Source organism: Trichosurus vulpecula, chromosome 3, assembly GCF_011100635.1.
Source record: "Trichosurus vulpecula isolate mTriVul1 chromosome 3, mTriVul1.pri, whole genome shotgun sequence".
NCBI lineage: Eukaryota > Metazoa > Chordata > Mammalia > Diprotodontia > Phalangeridae > Trichosurus > Trichosurus vulpecula.
The window spans coordinates 241316943-241336789 of record NC_050575.1 but is presented as its reverse complement, the minus strand read 5'-3'; the positions used below and the strand labels follow the sequence as shown (position 1 = coordinate 241336789).

General features: G+C 38.6%; 1 protein-coding gene across 2 annotated transcripts in view; it reads left to right on the top strand.

The window, feature by feature from the left end:
- Positions 1–19847, top strand: part of TRAPPC12 (trafficking protein particle complex 12) — a 157781-nt gene that overhangs the window by 91194 nt on the left and 46740 nt on the right. For both annotated transcript variants that reach the window (XM_036751096.1, XM_036751095.1), the window contains exon 6: positions 999–1111. In XM_036751096.1, coding sequence (XP_036606991.1) covers positions 999–1111 — 113 coding nt within the window. The remainder of the gene's footprint in view (positions 1–998; positions 1112–19847) is intronic.

Genomic DNA, 19847 nt, shown 5'->3' with positions numbered 1-19847 from the left:
ATACTTACGGCAAGTTTGTATTCAAGACTTTGTCTAGTTAAATGGGTGTAAGAAGTGAAGTAGAACATAGTTGCTTACTCTTCGTGAGGTAGAGTTATTAAACTCTTTATGCCAAAGAAGTACTCTAGGTTGCATTGGTGGTATTCTCTGTTTTTCAGCATCTCAGAACAGTATTATAGAAGAAAAGGAAAGTGAAGGGAATAAGCATTTCTATAGCACCTACTATGTGATAAGGGCTTTTACAGATATCTCATTTAATCCTCATAGCAACCCTGGGAGGTAGATGCTGTTATTATCCTCACTTTTCAGATGAGGAAACAGGCAAACAAAGGATAAGTCACTTGCCCAGGATCACACAACTAGGAAGTGTCTGAGACTGGATTTGAACTCAGGTTTTTCCTGACTTCAGGCCCATTGATCTATCCACTGTACCAAGTAGCTGCCCTTTTGTATGTTTTGATCATTGCTTATTGAAAAATTTTTACAAAGCTCTATGTTGAAATAGTGGCTCAGTGGATAGAGTGCTGGGCCTGGAGTCAGAACAACCTGAGTTCAGATCCAACCTCAGATACTAGCTGTGTGACCTTGGGCAAGTAATTTAACTTATGTTTGCCTTAATCCACTGGAGAAGGAAATCACAAACCACTCCAGTATCTTTTCCATGAAAACCCCATTGTAAGGTCCCAAAGAGTCAGCCATGACTGAATGACTAAACAATACACTGAAATGGAACACATTTTTCTGCAGTTAGTACTGTTAGCTACTTCATCCAAGAAGTAAAGTGGTGAAAATAAAATACTTTGTCATCACTCTTTTGGTTCTCTATCTGTCTGTCTATCTATCTATCCATCCATCCATCTATCCACATATGTGTGTATATGCACACACACACACAGACACGGACACAGACACACGTATAAACACACAAATGTGTTGGAATTTCTTCAGGGATTATACATGGTAATAAAGAATTGAACAGCTTTTGATTTTTATTCTAGGCTCAATGGTGCCTTTCTCAATGAGGATTTTGCATGCAGAGCTTCAGCAGTATCTAGGAAACCCTCAAGAGTCACTTGATAGACTTCACAACATGAAAACCATCTGTAGTAAGGTAAATCTCTCACCACGGTGATCTTTATTTCCTGGAATTAAAAATAGCTTTTTGATTGCTCTGGTTCACCATAACCAAGATGTCCACCTGCCCTCTGCCTGTGATTATTTCCTGCTTAAAGATAAGATGGCACTCTTAATTGTTATTTTAAAAAGAATGTGCTGTTACCTTCTGACTTGAAAAATAATGTTTGCTGACTCTGGGTAGTGTTAGGCAGGAATTGAATCCTAAAATATTCCCCTCAGATAAGGTTTGCATTTTGGTGGATGAGGAATAGGATCCTAAAATTTAAAACAGGAAGAGTTAGGACCTTAAATATAATCTAGTCCATTCACCTGTTTTACAAATGAGGAAATGGAAAACCACAGATTTTAAGTGCCCAACATTACAGCCAGGTGGCTCAGTGGATGGAATGCAGAGCCTGGAGTCAGGAAGACCTGAGTTCAAATGAAGCCTCGGACTCTAGCTTTGTGATCCTGGTCAAGTCACTTAACCTCTGTTTGCCTTAAGCCTGTGGAGAGCAGGAAATGATAAACCACTCCAAGAAAACCCCATAGACAGTAGGGTCCATAGGGTCATGAAGAGTTGACAAGACTAAACAACTGAACAGCAACATTACATACCTACTAAGTAAGTAGTAGAGCCTTGATTATAATGTAGGCCCCATGCCTCTGAATCCATTACTGTGTCTACTGTACAATGAGTTGGAAGGTTATGTCATATGTAGAAACCATATCTTTAAAGCATATCCATTGTATAACAACTTAAGCCTCTGTATGTACGTGTATGATCACACACCTGCATACTACAGTATTCTGAAGTCTTCTGAATCATCAAAAAAAAATTGATGTGCAATATAGTTCTGATATAATACCAATTCTTTAAAAATTATTCATTTTTCCATGATACCTCTTAGTTAACCAGAATGCCTCATTGCCCATCTATTCAGAATAAAAAGATTTAAAATAAATCCAAGTGATGGCAGTATCAGAACTTTTACTGATAGTCGTGTGTGTGTGTGTGTGTGTGTGTGTGTGTGTGTGTGTGTGTGTGTGTACATAGCAAATGAGTAGGAATTAATTAAAAGAGGGGAAGCACTGGAATTAAGAGGGGTTAGGAAAGCCTCCTGCAAAAGGTGGAATTTTATTTGATGTTTAGAGGAAGCCAGGGAGGTCAATAGTCAGAATGGAGGAAGGAAAGCATTCTAGGTTTAAGGGACAACCAGAGAAAATACCTGGATCCAAGAGATGAAGTGTCTTATTTATAGAACAGCCAGATGGTCAGTGTCACTAGCTCAGAGTATGTGTTGGGGAGTAAGGTGCAGGAAGACTAGAATGGTAGGAGGGAGCTAGGTCACAAAGGGCTTTCAGTGCCAAACACAGCACTTTGTATTTGATCCTGGAGGCAATAGAAAGCATGTACTATAGATTTTAGTAAAGGAGATTTTTAAGAATTCAGAGGAAAAGATAGGTAGAATTTCATGAATTAAAATGCTATAGGGAAAGTATCTTTTCCCTGCCTCCCCTCTGCCCCCCACTACCCCACCATAAGGATAGAAGGTGAGAAGATGTTCAAGAAGAGCAAAAAGAGGCGAAAGAAACAGTTCCAGTGAGGAAGAAAAATCCAATTTGTCTGAAAAGACAGTTGTAGTTGCACAGGGAACTCAACAGGCAACTTAGATTTTTTTTTAAAGAAATATACAGAATATGGAAAACAAGGCCAGGTAACAGAAGATAATTAAATATAAGCACATGTCACAGACCTCTAAAAATAGTTTCAGGACTACTAAAGCTCAGAGCGAGATGAGACTGGTGAAGCTAAGATCAACAAAAAAGTCTGTTATCTAGCCATTATCAAAGACCTGCTATGTGCCAGGCACTGTGGTAAGCACTAGAGAGACAAAGAAGTAACAAAAAACAGTCCCTGTTCTCAAGGAGCTCACAGTCTAATGGGGAAGATAACATGCAAATAACTATGTACAAAGAAATCTATCTAGCCAGTAAGCCCCAAATTAAGTGGGCAGCTTCTGGCCATCAAAATTTGTCTTCCTGAGGAGAGGGAAAGAACAAGCTGAGTTACCCAACTAGCTGGGTTCACTTTCAGGCAGCTCGATCTACTCACAGGTTGTGTTTGTCCTTTGCCCTCGAAGAGGACCATGACATCAGGGAAATGATGACACGTCTTGCAACTGACCCCGAATAAATCAGTTTTTGTCTCAGAGAGAAGGCACAAAGATTAAGGACTGAGAAAGGCTTTTTCCAGAAGGTAGAACTTTAGCTGAGACTTGAAGGGAACCAGGAGGCAGAGATGAGGAAGGAGAGTTTCAGGCATGGGGGACAGCAAATGAAAATGTTCAGAGATGGGAGATGGTGTTTTGTGTGTAAGGAATAGCAAGGAGGCCATTATCATTGGATCACACAGAACATGAAAGGGCGTAAGGTATAAGAAGGCTGGAAAGGTAGGAAGGGTCAAGTTATGAAGGGTTTTAAAAACAAAACACAGGATTTCATATTTTATTCTGGAGGTAATAGGGAGCCCCTGGGGTTTATTGAGTAGAGATGTAATGTGATCAGACTTGCATTTTAGAAATATCAGTTTGATGGCTGAGTGGCCTATGAATTGGAGTGAGGAGAGACTTGAGCTGTCTCAAGATATCTCAGCCTGGATGTCATCTTAAATCAAACATGTCCAAAACAGAGTTCATTCTCTTTCCCCATAAACCCTTTATCTACCTTCTCCCAGTCCCTCATGCTCACAACCTAGGAGTTAACTTCAACTCCTTAACTATCTCTCACTGCCACCACCCTCCATATCCAATGTGTTACCAAGGCCTATGTATTTCACCTTTGCAACATATCTTGAATATGCCCCCTTCTTTCTTCTGATACTGCCACCATTCTAGTGCTGGCCCTCTTTGCCTCATGCTTAGGCTGTTGTAATAGCCTGCTGGCTGGTCTGCCTGCCACAAGTCTCTCGCAACTCTAGTCCATCCTCCATTCAGCCACCAAAGTGATTTTCATAAAGTACCAGGCTGACCACGTCAGCCTCTCTATTCAGTAAACTCCAGTGGCTCCCTGTCACCTCCAAGATCAAATACAAAATCCTATGTTTGGCGTTCAAAACCCTTCACAACCTACCTCCTTCCCTCACCTTGTACTCCTTCACATACTCTTTGACCCAGTGACAATGGCCTTTTTGTTCTTCTCCAAACAAGAAATTCCACCTACCCATTTTCTCTGGTTGTCCCCTCCATACCTGAAATTCTCTCTCCTCATCTCTGCCTCCTGCTTTCCTCCAAGTCCCAGCTAATATCTCATCTTTTACAGGAAGTCTTTGTTGATCCCTCTGCATTCTATTCTATTCTGTTTATTCTGCATATAGCTTATTTGTATATAGATTGTTTTTTGTTTTTGTTCATTGTCTCCCCCATTCAACTATGTGCTCCTCGAAAGCAGGGCCTTCACCTTCTTTGTGCCAAACATAGAGTAAGCACTCAGTAAATGTTTGCTGAATTGAGGCATGGAGACCCTCTTCTATAATAGGCTGTTGCACTAGTCAAGGCCTGAGGAGATAAGGCATGTAGTGGTGTCAGAGGAGAGAAGAGGGCCTATGGGAGATGTAAGAGAGGTTATGAAGGTAGAAATAATGGGGCTCAATAACTGATTGGATATGGAGTTGTTTATGCTCTTTTGAGAAAAAGGAGCATCAAAGAAGCAAAAAGACCTGTGAGTCAGGTAGCCAGGATGATGGTCCAGGCAACAAAGAGGACACAGAGATACTTAATTCTTCTTTTGCTTCTGTTTCCTGGCCTTTGGACTAGAAATGGGAGAAGAAAAAGGGCTGATGGGGGATGGACACTGAAGATAAATGAGGAGGCAATAAGAGAGCTCCTAGGTGTCCTTGATGAATTCCAGTCCCCTGCACCAGATGAGCTCTATCCTCCTATCTGTGTTGTGTTTGTGTTTGTGAATCATTGCAGGGTTACTTGAAAGATCATGGAAAAAGGCTTGTGTTGTACTGATTTTCAAAAAAGACAAGAGCCCAGAATCTACAAAATATAGGCCAGTGATATTGACTTTATTTCCTTAGAAAATTCTAGAATGTATTATTAAAAAAGTTGATGAACATCTAGTAAGAGAAGTGGTGATTGCAAAGACCCTACATGGCTTCATCAGGAACCAGTTATGCCAGACTAATCTCTTTTCTTTACTGACAGGACTGTTAACCTTTCAGATGAGGGGAATGCCATGGATACTGCTTACCTTGATTTTAGCAGAGCTTTTGATAATGTATTTCAGGCTATTCTTAAGGAGAATATGGAAGGATGTAGACTAGACCACCATATATTCAGATGGATTCAGAACTCGTTGGATAGCCAGTTAATGCCAGTTAACTCCAGGTGTTAATGTTTTATTGACTTCTTGGCAGGGAGTCCAGTGAGAGACTCTAAGGATCTCTTCATGGCCCTATGCTTTTTAACATGCTGATCAATGATTTATAGAAAGGCATTAGTGGCATGCTCATCAAATTTGCAGAAGATACAAAGCTAGAAGAGACAGATAAAATATTGGATCCTATATACATGTACACACACACACACACACACACACATACACATACATATACATATATATCTCCTAACATAGCCTGGATCCTAAAATCATTTTGCAGGCTATGGCATTGGGCTGAATCTAACAAAATGAAATTCAGTAAGGATAAATGTAAAGACTTATACCTGAGTACAAAAAAAATAAGCTTTACATGTACAAAGATGAGACGGGCATGGTTAAACAGTAGTTGTTCTGAAAAAGGGCTTGGGTTTTTAGTGGATTTGACTAAAAGCAGCATGGTGGGTCTGCCAACTTGGGCTTCATTGAGGGACATAGCTTTCAGGAACAGGAAGGTGATAATTTCACTATAATCTGCCCTCATGGAATATTGTGTTCAGTTTTGGGCACCATAGTTTAAGGACATTGGTCAGCTCATATGGCAAAGGGCCTTGACTCCATGTCGTATGAGGATTGTTTAAAGGAACAGAGCACATTTAGCACAGAGAAGAGAAGGTTTGGGAGGGCTATGGTAAGCTATCTTCAAGTATTCGAAGGGTCATTTGGAAGATGGAATGAACTTATCCTGTTTGGCCCCAGAGGGCAGAACCAGAAACAATGGGTAGAAATTTTCAGAGGCAAATTTAGTCTTGATATTAGGAAAACTTTCTGACAGAGCTCTTGAAGTAGAACAGCTGCCTCAAGAGGTGGTGCTTGCATTTCTTCAAAAAAAAGGCAGAATGATCTCTTACTGGGTGTAATATAGAGTTGATTTGGTGGCGGGGAGGGGGTGGATTGGACTGAATAACCACCAAAGTCACTTCAAAGTCTCATTCTGTGATTCTGTAAGATGTGACTTTACATAGCACCATATGCCATATGAGTCCCAAATAATAGATGTGATTCAGTCTTTCCCATAGCTGGTAAATAATTTTTGGCTATCTGCAGATACTATATCTGAATAAAAATCCTGCCTCTACCACATACATGTCCAACAAGTGGTCTTCTAGCTTTTGCTTGAAAACCTCAAATTAGAGGGAATCCATTCCAGCTCCCAAAGCAGCTTATTATACTTTTAGAGAGCTCTGAATGTTGCCGGTTTCCCCGAATTATGGTCTATCATTTTTACATTGGTATGTAGACATCTAAGGCCTTGGATTTTAATGCTGGCTCTTTTCTTGGCTTTTGTCTCCTGTGAATTTCTTTTTTTTTTTAAGCTATATATTGTTTATTTTATTTTTAGTTTACAACACTCAGTTTCATAAGTTTTTGAGTTCCAAATTTTCTCCCCCCCCTCCAAGACAGCTTGTGATCTTATATAGGTTCTACATATACCTTCACATTAAACTTATTTTCCCAATAATCAAGTTGTAAAGAAGAATTATAACCAATGAAATGAATCATGAGAAAGATAAAACTAAACCAATGATAAAATTTTAAAAAGAGGGAGCAAATAGTATGCTTCAGTCTGTATTCAGACTCCGTAATTATTTCTCTGGATGTGGATCGTCTTTTTCCATCATGAGTCTTTTGGAGCTGTCTTAGTACCTTGCATTGTTGAGAAGAGCCAAGTCTGTCAAAGTTAGTCCTCACAGAAGCATTGTGTCTGTGGTTGTGTACAGTGCTCTCCTGGTTTTGCTCTCTTTACTCATCATCAGACCATATAAGTTTCTCCAGGTTCTTATTATGTCCATCTACTCCTCATTTCTTATAGCACAATAGTATTCCATTACATTCATGTACCAGTTTGTTTAGCCATTCCCCAATTGATGGGCAGCCCCTTGATTTCTAATTCTTTGCCACCTCAAAAATAGCTGCTATAAATATTTTTGTACATCCGGGTCCTTTTCCCCCTTGTATGATCTCTTTGGGATATAGCCCTAGAAGTGATATTGCTGGGTCAGAGCGTATGCACATTTTTATAGCCCTTTGGGCATAATTCCAAATTGCTCTCCAGAATGGCTGGATCTGTTCACAACTCCACCAACAATGCAGTAGTGTTCCAATTTTCCCCCATCCTCTCCAGCGTTTATCATTTTCCTGTTTTGTCATGTTAGCCAAACTGACAGGAGAGATGTGGTACCTAAGAGTTGTTTTGATTTGCATTTGTCTAATCAATAGAGATTTAGAGCATTTTTTTTACATAATAGTAGATATCTTTAGTTTCTTCCTCTGAAAACTGCCTGTTCATATCCTTTGACCATTTCTCAATTGGGGAATGACTTGTATTCTTATAAATTTGACTCAGTTCCCTGTATATTTTAGAGATGAGGCCTTTGTCAGAGACACTGATTGCAAAAATTCTTTCCCAATTTTTGGCTTCCCTCCTAATCTTGGTTGCATTGGCTTTGTTTGTACAAAAACTTTTCAATTTAATATAGTCAAAATTATCCATTTTGCATTTTGTAGTGTTCTCTATCACTTGTGTAGTCATGAATTCTTCCCTTCTCCATAAGTCTGACAGGTAGACTATTCCCTTCTCTCCCAAGAAGTATCAACCTTTGTATCTAGATCATGAACCCATTTTGAATTTATATTGGTATGTGGAGTAAGGTGTTGGTCTATGCCCAATTTCTGCCATAGTATTTTCCAGTTTTCTCAGCAGTTTTTGTGAAATAGTGAGTTCTTATCCTGGAAGCCGGACTCTTTGGGTTTATCAAAGAGTAGATTACTATACTCATTGCCTACTGTGTCTTGTGTATCTAACCTATTCCACTGATCCACCACTCTATTTCTTAGCCAGCACCAAATAGTTTTAATGGTTGCTACTTTATAATACAGTTTAATATCTGATATGGCTAGGCCTCCTTCCCTAGCATTTCTTTTCATATTCTGGATCTTTTGTTCTTCCAGATGAATTTTGTTATTATTTTATCTAGCTCTGTAAAATAATTTTCTGGTAGTTTGATTGGTATGGCACTAAATAAGTAAATTAGGTAAAATTGTCATTTTTATTATGTTAGCTTGGCTTAGCCCTCCTGTTAATTTCTGATCATCAGTACTGTTATTGTTTATATATAGTTTATTGGTAATTAAGGTGGGACTTTTTTTTAATTAGATTTTTATTTTTAGTTTACAACACTTAGTTGTACACATTCTTCCCCCCCACCCCGGACGGCATGCAGTTCGATATAGATTCTACATAAACCTTCGCACTAAACTTATCTACACAGTAGTTAAGTTGCAAAGAAGAATTATGACCAATGGAATGAATCATGAGAGAAAAGAAACAAAACCAAAAATAACAAAAACAAAAGAGAAAAAAATGGAGAGCAAATTGTTCGCCTCAATCTGCATTCAGACTCCACAGTTCTTTCTCTGTATGTAGACAGCTCTCTCCATCATGAGTCCTTTGGAGTTGTCTTTGAACCTTGTATTTCTGAGAAGAGCAAAGTCTATCAGAGTTAGCCCTCACAGAATCCATATATCTGTGGTTGTGCATAATGTTCTCCTGGCTCTGCTCCACTCACTCAGCGTTATGTTGTGTAGGTTTTTCCAGGTTATTATGAAGTCTGTGTCATCCCCATTTCTTATAGCACAGTAGTATTCCATTACCTTCATATACCACAACTTGTTCAGCCATTCCCTGATTGATGGGCATCCCCTTGATTTCCAATTCTTTGCTACTACATACGGGTCCTTTTCCACTTGTGTGATCTCTTTGGGATATAGCCCTAGAAATGGTATTGCTGGGTCAAAGGGTATGCACGTTTTTATAGCCCTTTGGGCACAGTTCCAAATTGCTCTCCAGAATGGCTGGATCAGTTCACAACTCCACCAGCAGTATAACAGTGTTCCAATTTTCCCACATCCTCTCCAGCATTTATCATTTTTCTGTTTTGTCATTTTAGCCAGTCTGACAGGAGAGATGTGGTATAAGATGGGACTTTTTTTTTTTTTTTTGCTGTTTTCTCTTTTAGAAATGCTGAAGTAATCAAATGCCTTTGGTTAAGCCTTAGTAGGTATAAAGCCCTAGGCTCATGCCCTTTTGCTGATTAGGTGTGAATCCTTTGAGCGCTGAACACAGTTTAAAAGCTCAAAGGCTGGTGTTCTGTCTGGGGCTTTCAGTCACTGGAAGAGTGGCGCGTGACTCTGGGTCAGCCAAGAGCTCCCTGGGCTTGTGAGATTGTGAGATGTTGATGCTTTCCTGGTAACTATGGATTATGAACTGGTCTGTTTATATTGTGTATGTTTGTAATTTGTTTGTATTTGCTCTGAAGTTCAAGTTGCTGGCTTTTCCACCTGAGCTAAGTGAGCTTATACATGTATGCTGTATTAAAGTAAGATTGTTAACCCCTTAACGTTACTTTTCTTAGTTGAGCAGATCAAAGAACCTGTGCTAGCAGCAATGATTGTTAATTTTGTTGGGTCTTACACCACAACAGCTGCTTCTAGCCGACTTGTTGTAACATATAGTCACTTTTATCAGTGTATACAGCTTAGTGCATAGACCTAGGCATTTTCCTCTATTCCCTTCTCTTCACTTTAAAGTCTTTTTTTATTTGAGTTGATCAGTAACTGTGATAAAAAGACCATCTGTACTTCTAAGGTCTTCAGTATTTTTTCCTGAGATTTCATAATCCTTGGCAATGCTTTCTTTGTTCTTTCAGACAGAATCATTTGTACCCCATATCAATTATTAGAAGTGGATACTAGGTGAAAGAGTGGCGATTATTCCCCTAGCTTGTGCTTAAAAGAAAAAAAGTAATAAAACTTTAGCCATATATAAGTCTATGGTAGTCAGTCTATATAGACTTGCCCACCAAGGCTCTTTTGTGACTTCTCTAGCCCCAGCAGTTTTCCCCATTAATAGTCTTTTAAACTACATTTCACCTAATTAGGGAGGAGATGGGAAGAAGGTTCACAGTATGATTTGCCTTGTGACGCATGCTCCTCTATGGATACCCTGGTCTATAGATAGCACTTGTTTATGGTAAATTTTTCCTCCTAAAGTCATTTTCTAAATCATGTCTGTCCAAAGTTACATAAGAAATGGAAAGTTCTGTTCATGCTTACATTTATTGTAAAACTAGAAGGCAAGAATTATTTTAAATTGCATATTCTTATTGTGACAATATAGTCTTCTGAGATTGTGTCTGAGAGACCTGGGTATTACTTCTATTTTCATTCTTGATTGAGTATATGTATGGCATTTGGCAAGCCACTTGTCATGAACTGAGCCTACTCAGGCTGGTTCCCTTGTAGTTTAGGTCTAGTATTGTAATAAATTACACTCTTAGGTCATTCAGCAGGAGTCATTCAAAAGGCAGCTTACTTAGCAATTGCATAGAAAAGATATCCAACAAAAATACAACAGTTAGTTCAGGTAGATGCAGCTCCCCTCCCCTTCATTCAAAAACTGTCTAATTAACAGAGCCGACCTTGTAACCCCAAGATGACCAGGAAGTCATATTGTTGTTCAGTCACTTTTCAGTCCTGTCCAACTCTTCATGCCCCATTTGAGATTTTCTTGACAAAGATACTGGAGTAGTTTGCCATTTCCATCTCCACCTCATCTGACAGATGAGGAAACTGAGGCAGACACGGTGATGTGACTTCCCCAGAGTCACACAGCTAGTAAGTATCTGAGGGCAGATCTGAACCCAGATCAGCCTGATTCCAGGCCTGGCACTCTATCCACTGTACCACCTAGTTGCCCATTCATCCAGCATAGGACTAGCACCTCTGGGATGAGGGCTGCTGAGCCCTATTCAGGACCACTTATCCACCTTTGGTGTCTGCCAACTGTCACTCAGCTCTCATCTGTGGCTCAAAGAAGCTGTAGCATGCACAGAGACTACACCCAAGTAAAACCATCTCAGCACACAGGCTAAACCATGTTTAAGGTAACCTGTGACAGATATCAAACACATTGGTGAGTTAGGGGGATGTTTACTCCAAGCAAGTGAAAACTTCCACCAGTGAAATGGGCAGATGAGAAGTTTGTTCCAATGGCTGTGAAGGTAGCTGAAGCAGGCTTAGAGCGTGGTCAGACGTGGAAGACACCAAAGTTATACACTATTTCTCAGGCTATCACCAGTTGTCTTTTGTCCTGCAAGTGTACTAAAATGATTCACTCTGGAAAAGAGTGTGAAGCTGCCGACTTTGTGCAGCTCAGCCTTACTTAAATCAGTCCATGCACCAATCAAAATATCACCCCATGATGTCATTGGTCCTTTTTGAAAACAGAGGATTAAGAACAACAGTAGGTTACACCACAAGTGGTTTTACCAGCTGGTTTTCACTCACATATACACACACACATTTTCTTGAAACATACTAGGCTAAATTAGCCTAAAACTTTCCTGATTCATCACCAAGGCAAAATACCCTTGTTACACATATCCTTTAAGGCTTTATGTTGTCTTTTTCTTACTATTCTGTATTTGTCCATGTTACAAGTGATGTTCATTTTAGCCAGATCTCACTCATGCAAAATTTTTCAGGGGTTGGGTGAGAAAGAAGACAGTATGATTCCATGTTCCCCTAGAGATAATCCTGTCTGTATTAGGTGGTTCTCTATTAGGTTCAGGAGGAGATAAAAAGGGAGAACCATCTTTTTTGTAACAAATGTAGAAATTGAGGCTCAGAGAAGTAAAGGTACTTGATCGAAGTCACCTAGCTAATAAGTGTCAAAGCAGTATGTTGGAGCCCACATCTCTTGCTCACTTTATTACAGTATGCTCATTTTTCCCAGTGATCTCAAACTCTATTTAGTGAATTGGACTAGTCCATAGATGATGGCCTCCAAACGACACTTTGACAATCATACTTAGAGAGGGGTATGGTGGATAGAGTGCTGAGCCTGAAGTCAGAATGGAAGATGAGTCTTCCTGAGTTCAAATGTGGCCTCAAATACTTTTAGCTGTGTGATCCTGGGCAAGTCACTTAATCCTGTTTGCCTCAGTTCCCTCATCTGTCAAATGAGCTGGAGAAGGAAGTAGCAAACCACTCCAGTATCTTTCCCAAGAAAACCCCCAAAGGGATCATGAAGAGTCGGACACGACTGAAAACAACTGAACAACAGCAGAAATTTTAGAGAAGGAAAGAGAGGGGAGGAAAAGAAGGAATTATAAATTCACACTGTGCTAATTGACAAATTAGCTGGCTGTTTACAATAATATTTTTCATAGATCTATAAATCCAAAGATAGTCCTGAAAAACTAGTTCTAAGAACAAGGTATTCTGATTTTACTCTCAAAGAAAATTCCGGTTATTTTATTTTCATTGCCTGTACTGTCTGTTGTTGTCCTTCTAAGGAATTTTATCAGAATTATTGGAAAATCAAATGTCTGGTCAGAGGATAGATAGTAAATAAAGAAACTAAAATAGGTATTTTGGAACTTTTCATTGCAGTAGTAAGGAAACCAACTAAGTCATTTTTAGAAAATGAGTGAACTTGACATTTTTGTAAACTTATACGTCCTCCTGTCCAGTAGTTGTTCCTTCAGAAAAAGTCAAGTTGCCTAAGATTCAGGCACTATCATGGATTTTCCAAATTAAAAAAGAAACAATTTCAAGTTACAGTTGGAGAACAATAGAGTAGGGAATAGGGACAGAAGTAGTAAAATATTTGGACCTAACCTTCAGTAAACTTACAGTCTGTGGAAGAAAGATGTGAAATAGCCTGAGAACATCACAGGACGACATATAAGTACCAAATTATGTAGGATGAACTATTTGAGTTCTATGAAAGTTCAGAGACGCAATCAGTGCCTTATCATGGTGTGGAGGTAACTGGGTTCTTGAAGAATATGTTAGCAGAATGAAAGGTCTGACAGGTCCTATCAACCTAGAAAGGTTGCAAGAATACATCACACAATGTCCTATTGGTTGATTGCACAAATATCTTTCTAGCTAAAGTGAGAGAGAGATTCATCACAAGAAGGCTCTTCATCAGAAGATAAAGGTTTTTGACAAAAGTGATTCTTAAAAACTGAAAGGGATGTGATCAGAATCTGTGGAAGATATAACCTCACCAAGAAAATTATGTATCCTTGAAATATTGAGGAAAATTAGTTTTTACAGACAGGCAGTTTTCAACTGAGTATGTTTTTATGAAGAAGTCAAGAGTGTTAAGCTTCTCCATATTCTGTGGATTACAGATTAGTAATTAAAATGAAATTAGTGAATTAGTGAATTTTTGGTTATTTATATGACTGACATACTTTAGGGGCAAAAGTATGTCGTTCCTTTAAGGAGCTTAACTTTGGCTGCTTCCTCTGGGGTAGCAGATGCCTCAGCTCTTTGCCCATGTTAGCTCTGGCTATTCACCACAATTCCAGATCCTAACTTTCTGTTATGGCTCTCTTCTACAGCCCCCCATACTTAAGTAGTTAAAGAACTATGTTGACAAGTTGAGAGACTAAATATAATACATAAATAATGATGCCAGGTTAGCCTGGGAACCAGCTGGTCATCACTATTGGAGTGTTCAGTGTTCTAAGATGTTCAGGGTTCAATTTAGATGTACTCTAAAATGTCTGTCCACATAGGAAGAACTGGAAGCAAAGAAAACAGAAATGGAAAGAACACCTGGCTTTGGCTTCTAATACACAAAAGTGGTCTGTGCTTGAGGCAGTACCATTTTGAAGGCACTAAGGGACCAAGTCTCCAACGTAGCTGAAAGGAGAGGATACCATATATTTGGGGGGAGAAATCACTGTTCATAATACTACTTTTAAGAAAAGACGAAAAGATACCTATAAGTACTCAACAGTATACCTGCTTTCCTTTATCTGCCTAATATTTTTTAAGAGTAATCCGTGGGACTCAAAATTTTTTAAAAATCAAATGTTAAAAATTGTTTTTACATGTAATTGGGGGAAAATAATAATTTTTTTCAAAAAGAGTAATCCATACATATAAAAAAGCATCAACAACTTAAAGAAAGGTACAGCAAATACAAGATCCCACTGTGATTACTTTGTTGACTATAAAAAGAATATGATTTAGTAGAATAAAATGCTACATTAAAAGCTCTTCCCCCAACAGATTATCTCCATGAATATTTTTAAATCATATGAAATTCCTTGGAAAATGGAACAAAAGAGAATATCTCTTTGATTATTAGTAGCAATAAAGGCATAAAACAAGGAAACATGCTCATCAAAAGTGTTTCCACTGTCACAGGTGATGTCCAGTGTAGAATCCAATCAAATGATTATCTGTACATTGCGAGATCTTCTAAAATGTTGCTGTTTATAGACAACATTGTGTTTATTGCATCAAACCCCAAAACACTGCAGAGGCTGCTAAATGAGATCCATAATCACTCTAAAGAGTTTGCTTAACAAACCACACAGGAAAAACAGGTAGACAGAAAATTCCTGTTGTTTAGATTCCTGGTTGGTTGTATTTGAATGGACAGTTCATAGGCTTTATTTACTTATATGAATATCTTGTACTGATACTGGATATGGTCCTAGATTTGAATAGTACCAATAAATTGGTTTTAGAATTGAATAGAGGAAGAGAATTAGGCTGAATTACATTGGGAAAATTGCACAATACTTTTACCAACCTCAGTGTTGTTTTTGAAACAAAACCCCATTTTTTAAATCTCGCTATTCTTCCAGTTTTGCATTGTGTTTGCAAGTCATGGAATTCCACTGTCTCTTATGATTAAAAGTAACAGGTTATCCAGAGGACAATGAGGAGGCCCATGGTAAACATGCATAGCCTGCAACATAATTCCAACAAAGGATGTTACAGAAGAAGTGGCATAAAGGATATCAGAGAGATATATGACTGGAAAAGGCAGTGAGTCACTCATAGAGCGAGATAGAAGGATAAATGATGGGCAGCCTGCCTGCCTGCTCCATTAGTATCCACACAGTATCAAGAAATAGACCTACCCCCACTACCAGTAAAATACATGGATGGATTGCAATTTGCTTTCTGAAAAATAAATGAAATCCAACTATTTCATTACATTGCTGAAGGATTTGACAATTACTAGTAAGATATTAATATGAGCTTTGTAACTAGGAAGATTTTGCTCATTCAGAGAAAGGCTATCTAACTTCTGGACATATTTGTTATGCTGTTTTCTTTGTAAACATAAATAAGAGAGAACAGCCATTTTCTACCTTCTCCCCAGCCATTTGGGGAAAGAGAATAGCCTGTACTAGCTGACCATTAGTATACTGATAATGTCCATCTCTGTGTGTCTGCTCTATCTGACCTAGACAGAAGAGTTGCCCTACTTTCTGGCTGCTCCAGCAGAAAACGAACAAATTGGTCATGACCCAATTAGATAAGATAGGAGTGATTGGCAAGTACCTGAAGGATATAGTGAGAAAGCCTTTCTGCTTCCAAAGTTGAGTAAGTGTATCTACCCTTTGCCCCTTGGGTTCACACTCCGAGACTCATATGATCTCCAGTAGGAAAGGTAGGTAAGAATGTCCTTTGTCTTTTTTCTTTCCTGCAAAGGTCATGATCTCATTTTCCTGTTCAGTAGTACTATGGAAATTCATACCCTTAGGAACACCTTGACTGAATTATTGCAAAAGATATGCTTGAGAATAACTTGGATAGTTAGCATCTTCATTTGATACATAATGTAGAACCTGACAGACTTAGTAGGAGTCACAGACATAAATAAATATTTACCACGGCTCCAAAGAAAATCAGGATACTCCAGGCTCTTTTATGCACTAGGCATAAAAGAAATTCCATGTCCCTGCTTCTCTTTTCATTAGGTTTTCATAGGATTTCATATTCTTTCATTTAGCGGTATGAGGAACAGTGGGAAAGGTGGGATGTCTTGTTTGTATCAATAAGGAGCATGTACCGCAAGGTGAAGGTTCTGAAAAATAACATTCAACTGAAAACAAACCCAAGAACTCTGTCCAGTTACAAGAATCCCCTGAGAGACTGGAGTGCAGGTTCCAGGCTTTGTTAAAAGAATTTTATGTACTCTGGTTTAGGTCCTTTGAGGCCTTGGAAATCCCAGATTAATAAAGACTCATGTGTTATGTTGGCACCCTTGGCTATAGGGCCCATGAGGGCCCTGTTTTATCTAAATTTTGGGTCTCCTACTATCTATCAAACTGCTCTGCACAAAACAGGTCCTAGATAAATGTTCCTTTGACTGTTGCTATACTTGAATCACCATCCTACCGAGAGTACTCCAGACTAGGATGATTTATGGAAAGAACTAGGCTCATAATTATTTCCCTCCCCAGATTAGAATCAGATGTCATGACATTAAGGCAAGTATATTTGTGCTGATTGGATTAACTGTTGGAGAGAACATAAGTAAACGTGGGTAGTGACAATACAGATTTTATGAGCCGCTAAAGATTATTGTAAGCCCAAAGACATTCTAAGCCTACCTACAAGACTACTTTTCCAACTAAAGCACATTACTCCATAGTTTACATAGACTTGCAAACTATACTTGTGTATAGTTTCTGTAGCTAGTCTCTAGAATATCTTTGCTAGAGAGATAATTACTAATCTATTCTAGTCCCTGCTAAAGTCTAGTTCCAGTACTTTGGAAATTAGAGGGACTAGAAATAATAATTCAAAACAAATAATGTTCCCTTTGGTTTAGTAAGCTTAACTAAGGTTACCACTTTTGGTAACATAGAGTGCAAAAAAGATAGACTAGATTTCACACAGGAAGATTTGACTTTGAATCCTGGCTCTTCGACTTATTAGTGGAAAAAACTCTTAACTTCATCTTCCTTTAGTTTTCTCATCTGTAAAAAGGGTAACCTGGACTAGATGATCTATAAGGTCACTTCCAGCTCTAAATTCTATGATCTAAACTCTCTTATCATAAAATTTATCCTTACCACTTTCCTTTGAGAATACAGAATAAGTATCCATTTTAGAGGTGATGAAGAGGTTGTAGAAATCACCAAAGATCTCACTAACTATAATAGTGGCAGCGATGGTTTCCCAATCGAAGTCTTTCATTTCTCAGCCAAGGCATTATTTTCTAGGCCAAAAATTCAAATAATGTATCGCTGTTATAGTGCATGCTTTGGAGCTTTGTCCCAAACCATACTCATACTAATGAATCAGGTCCTCAGAAGATGGGCTCAAGCTTACAGCCCTTCTTGGTCATGATAATTAAAGAAAAGACTGAGACAGAGGCCAGAACCCTGTTTCTCCTCCCCTACTCACTTCTCAAGGATTAGAATGCCCCTCCCCACTTGTTCTTAGTCTCTCAGATTACGAACTAGCTTTTTGGTTTTATACAGGCCTGACAAGCCATCACTAAGTTTTCTCAGCCAGTTGTCACTTTCTGTGCACTCCATTTGATCAAGGAATTTTTTGTGCTTAGTCTAAAGCCTATGATTGGTTGATTGATGCTGTTTCCCATCTTGTTACAGTAACAAGATGTATCATTTTAAAAACTGCTTTAAATGGGGTAATGTAATTTGATTGATTTGCTCAATTGTGTCTCACTTTTAAGCTGGTAATGTGCTAAGCCTTCTGTATACCTTTCCTTTTTCTATGCCTTTTTTCTTCCCTCTTGTCCAGTGACCATTGTTCTTCACCATGTCTTGGTTTCTCACTCCACTTCCCATAATTTGGTTATTCCTAGTAGCATTCTGTTGTCCTTTGAATTCCTAGCATTATTTATTATTAATACTAAGAGGTAAACTTGCCCAAAAAAGCCAAATAATTTTATTTCCGTACCTATAATTAAGCAAATTCATTCTAAAATTCTTTAAAAGGAAGAAAAGTTGGTAATTCTGGATTGACATTAGTTGCCATAATGGGTATATTTTACTGGAATCTCTATAGCTTACCCATTTAACTTTAATAAACAATTTCTTTTCATCATTGACTCCCTAAGCAGGCTCTGCACAACACTTTTAACCACATGAACTGTAATCTTCAATATTACTAGCTTACTAACTTATAGTTCATGTTGAAGCTTCTCAACTTGAAGAAAATTCCTACAAGCCTTTCAGAGATTTGTCTGCCAAAGCTACCCCCCCCCAAACACATTTCAAAGAGGAACACATTAGTTTTCCCTCCCTACTTGGCTATGGCCCCTAGCAACACTCTAGAGGCAGCCAGCAATTTCAAAGGCTCAGTTTTTAAAAGCCAAAGGAGGAGTTAATTTTACTGGTTCCCAGTTAAACAAAACTAAACCTGTCGGTCCAACAGCTGTTCTGGTCCAGTATACGTTTTTACTGCCCATAAACCCATCAGTGAGGTAAAGGGATGTCTGCCCCAAGCACGTGAAGACTTCTCCAGTGCAGTGGGTAAATGAGAACAATTTGTTCCAGTGGCCATTAAGGCTGCTGACACAAGCATTGTGGAGCTTGGCCAGACATCAGAGATGCTTAGGTCATCCATTTCATCCTAGGTCATCACCAGTCCACTTGACTTTTGTCTTGCCACTGGACTAAGATGACTCTGGAAGACAAAGTGAAGTTGATGACTTTGTGCTGCTCTGCCTCACTTAAATCCAGTTCACACATACACACAAGTCAAGACATCACCCATGATATCATTGATCCTCTTCAGAAACAAACAAGAACAACAACTGATAATCTACAGACTGACATGCCCTTGCTGGACTGATGTTTGTTCTCCTCATCTTAAAATGTTCCTCAGCTTTGGCATAGAGGAAGAATACTTTTTTGCATTGGTTATGAAAGATTCTCAATAAGTACTAATCTTTTTTTAAGTGCTTTTTCTGGACTTTCTAAGACTATCTGCTGCAGAGCAGGTGCTCATCTGCATCAGTAGTTTTGCTCACTAGGAGTTTCCTATACCAGTAGAATCATAGGTCTGTGACTGAAAAAAAAAGGCCTTTCAAAATAGCCTGTAATGGCTGATATAAAAAAGAAAAAGTAGTAAACACTGATGGCATTGGGACTTGAAATATTCCGTTTCCCCTCCTTCCTTTTTGTATAACATGTCAATTTATTAAACTGTATAGTATCTGTATACATGATATGTTATAGTCATCTGCTTTGTATTCTTCACAACTCCTTAGAATATGTGTAACTCCTCCTATCTAGGGTCATCCTAAAGAAGGGTCAAGACCTCCTAAATGCATTTTTTGCTTATGCCTTACTTTTATCAGTCACTGTTTCACAAAACTGCTTATGTTGATAATAGCATTTTTCTGTTACCCAGGGTCAACATCAATAATAATAATGATATATAATTATTAAATACTGAATATTTTAATATGTCCTCAGCACTGAAGA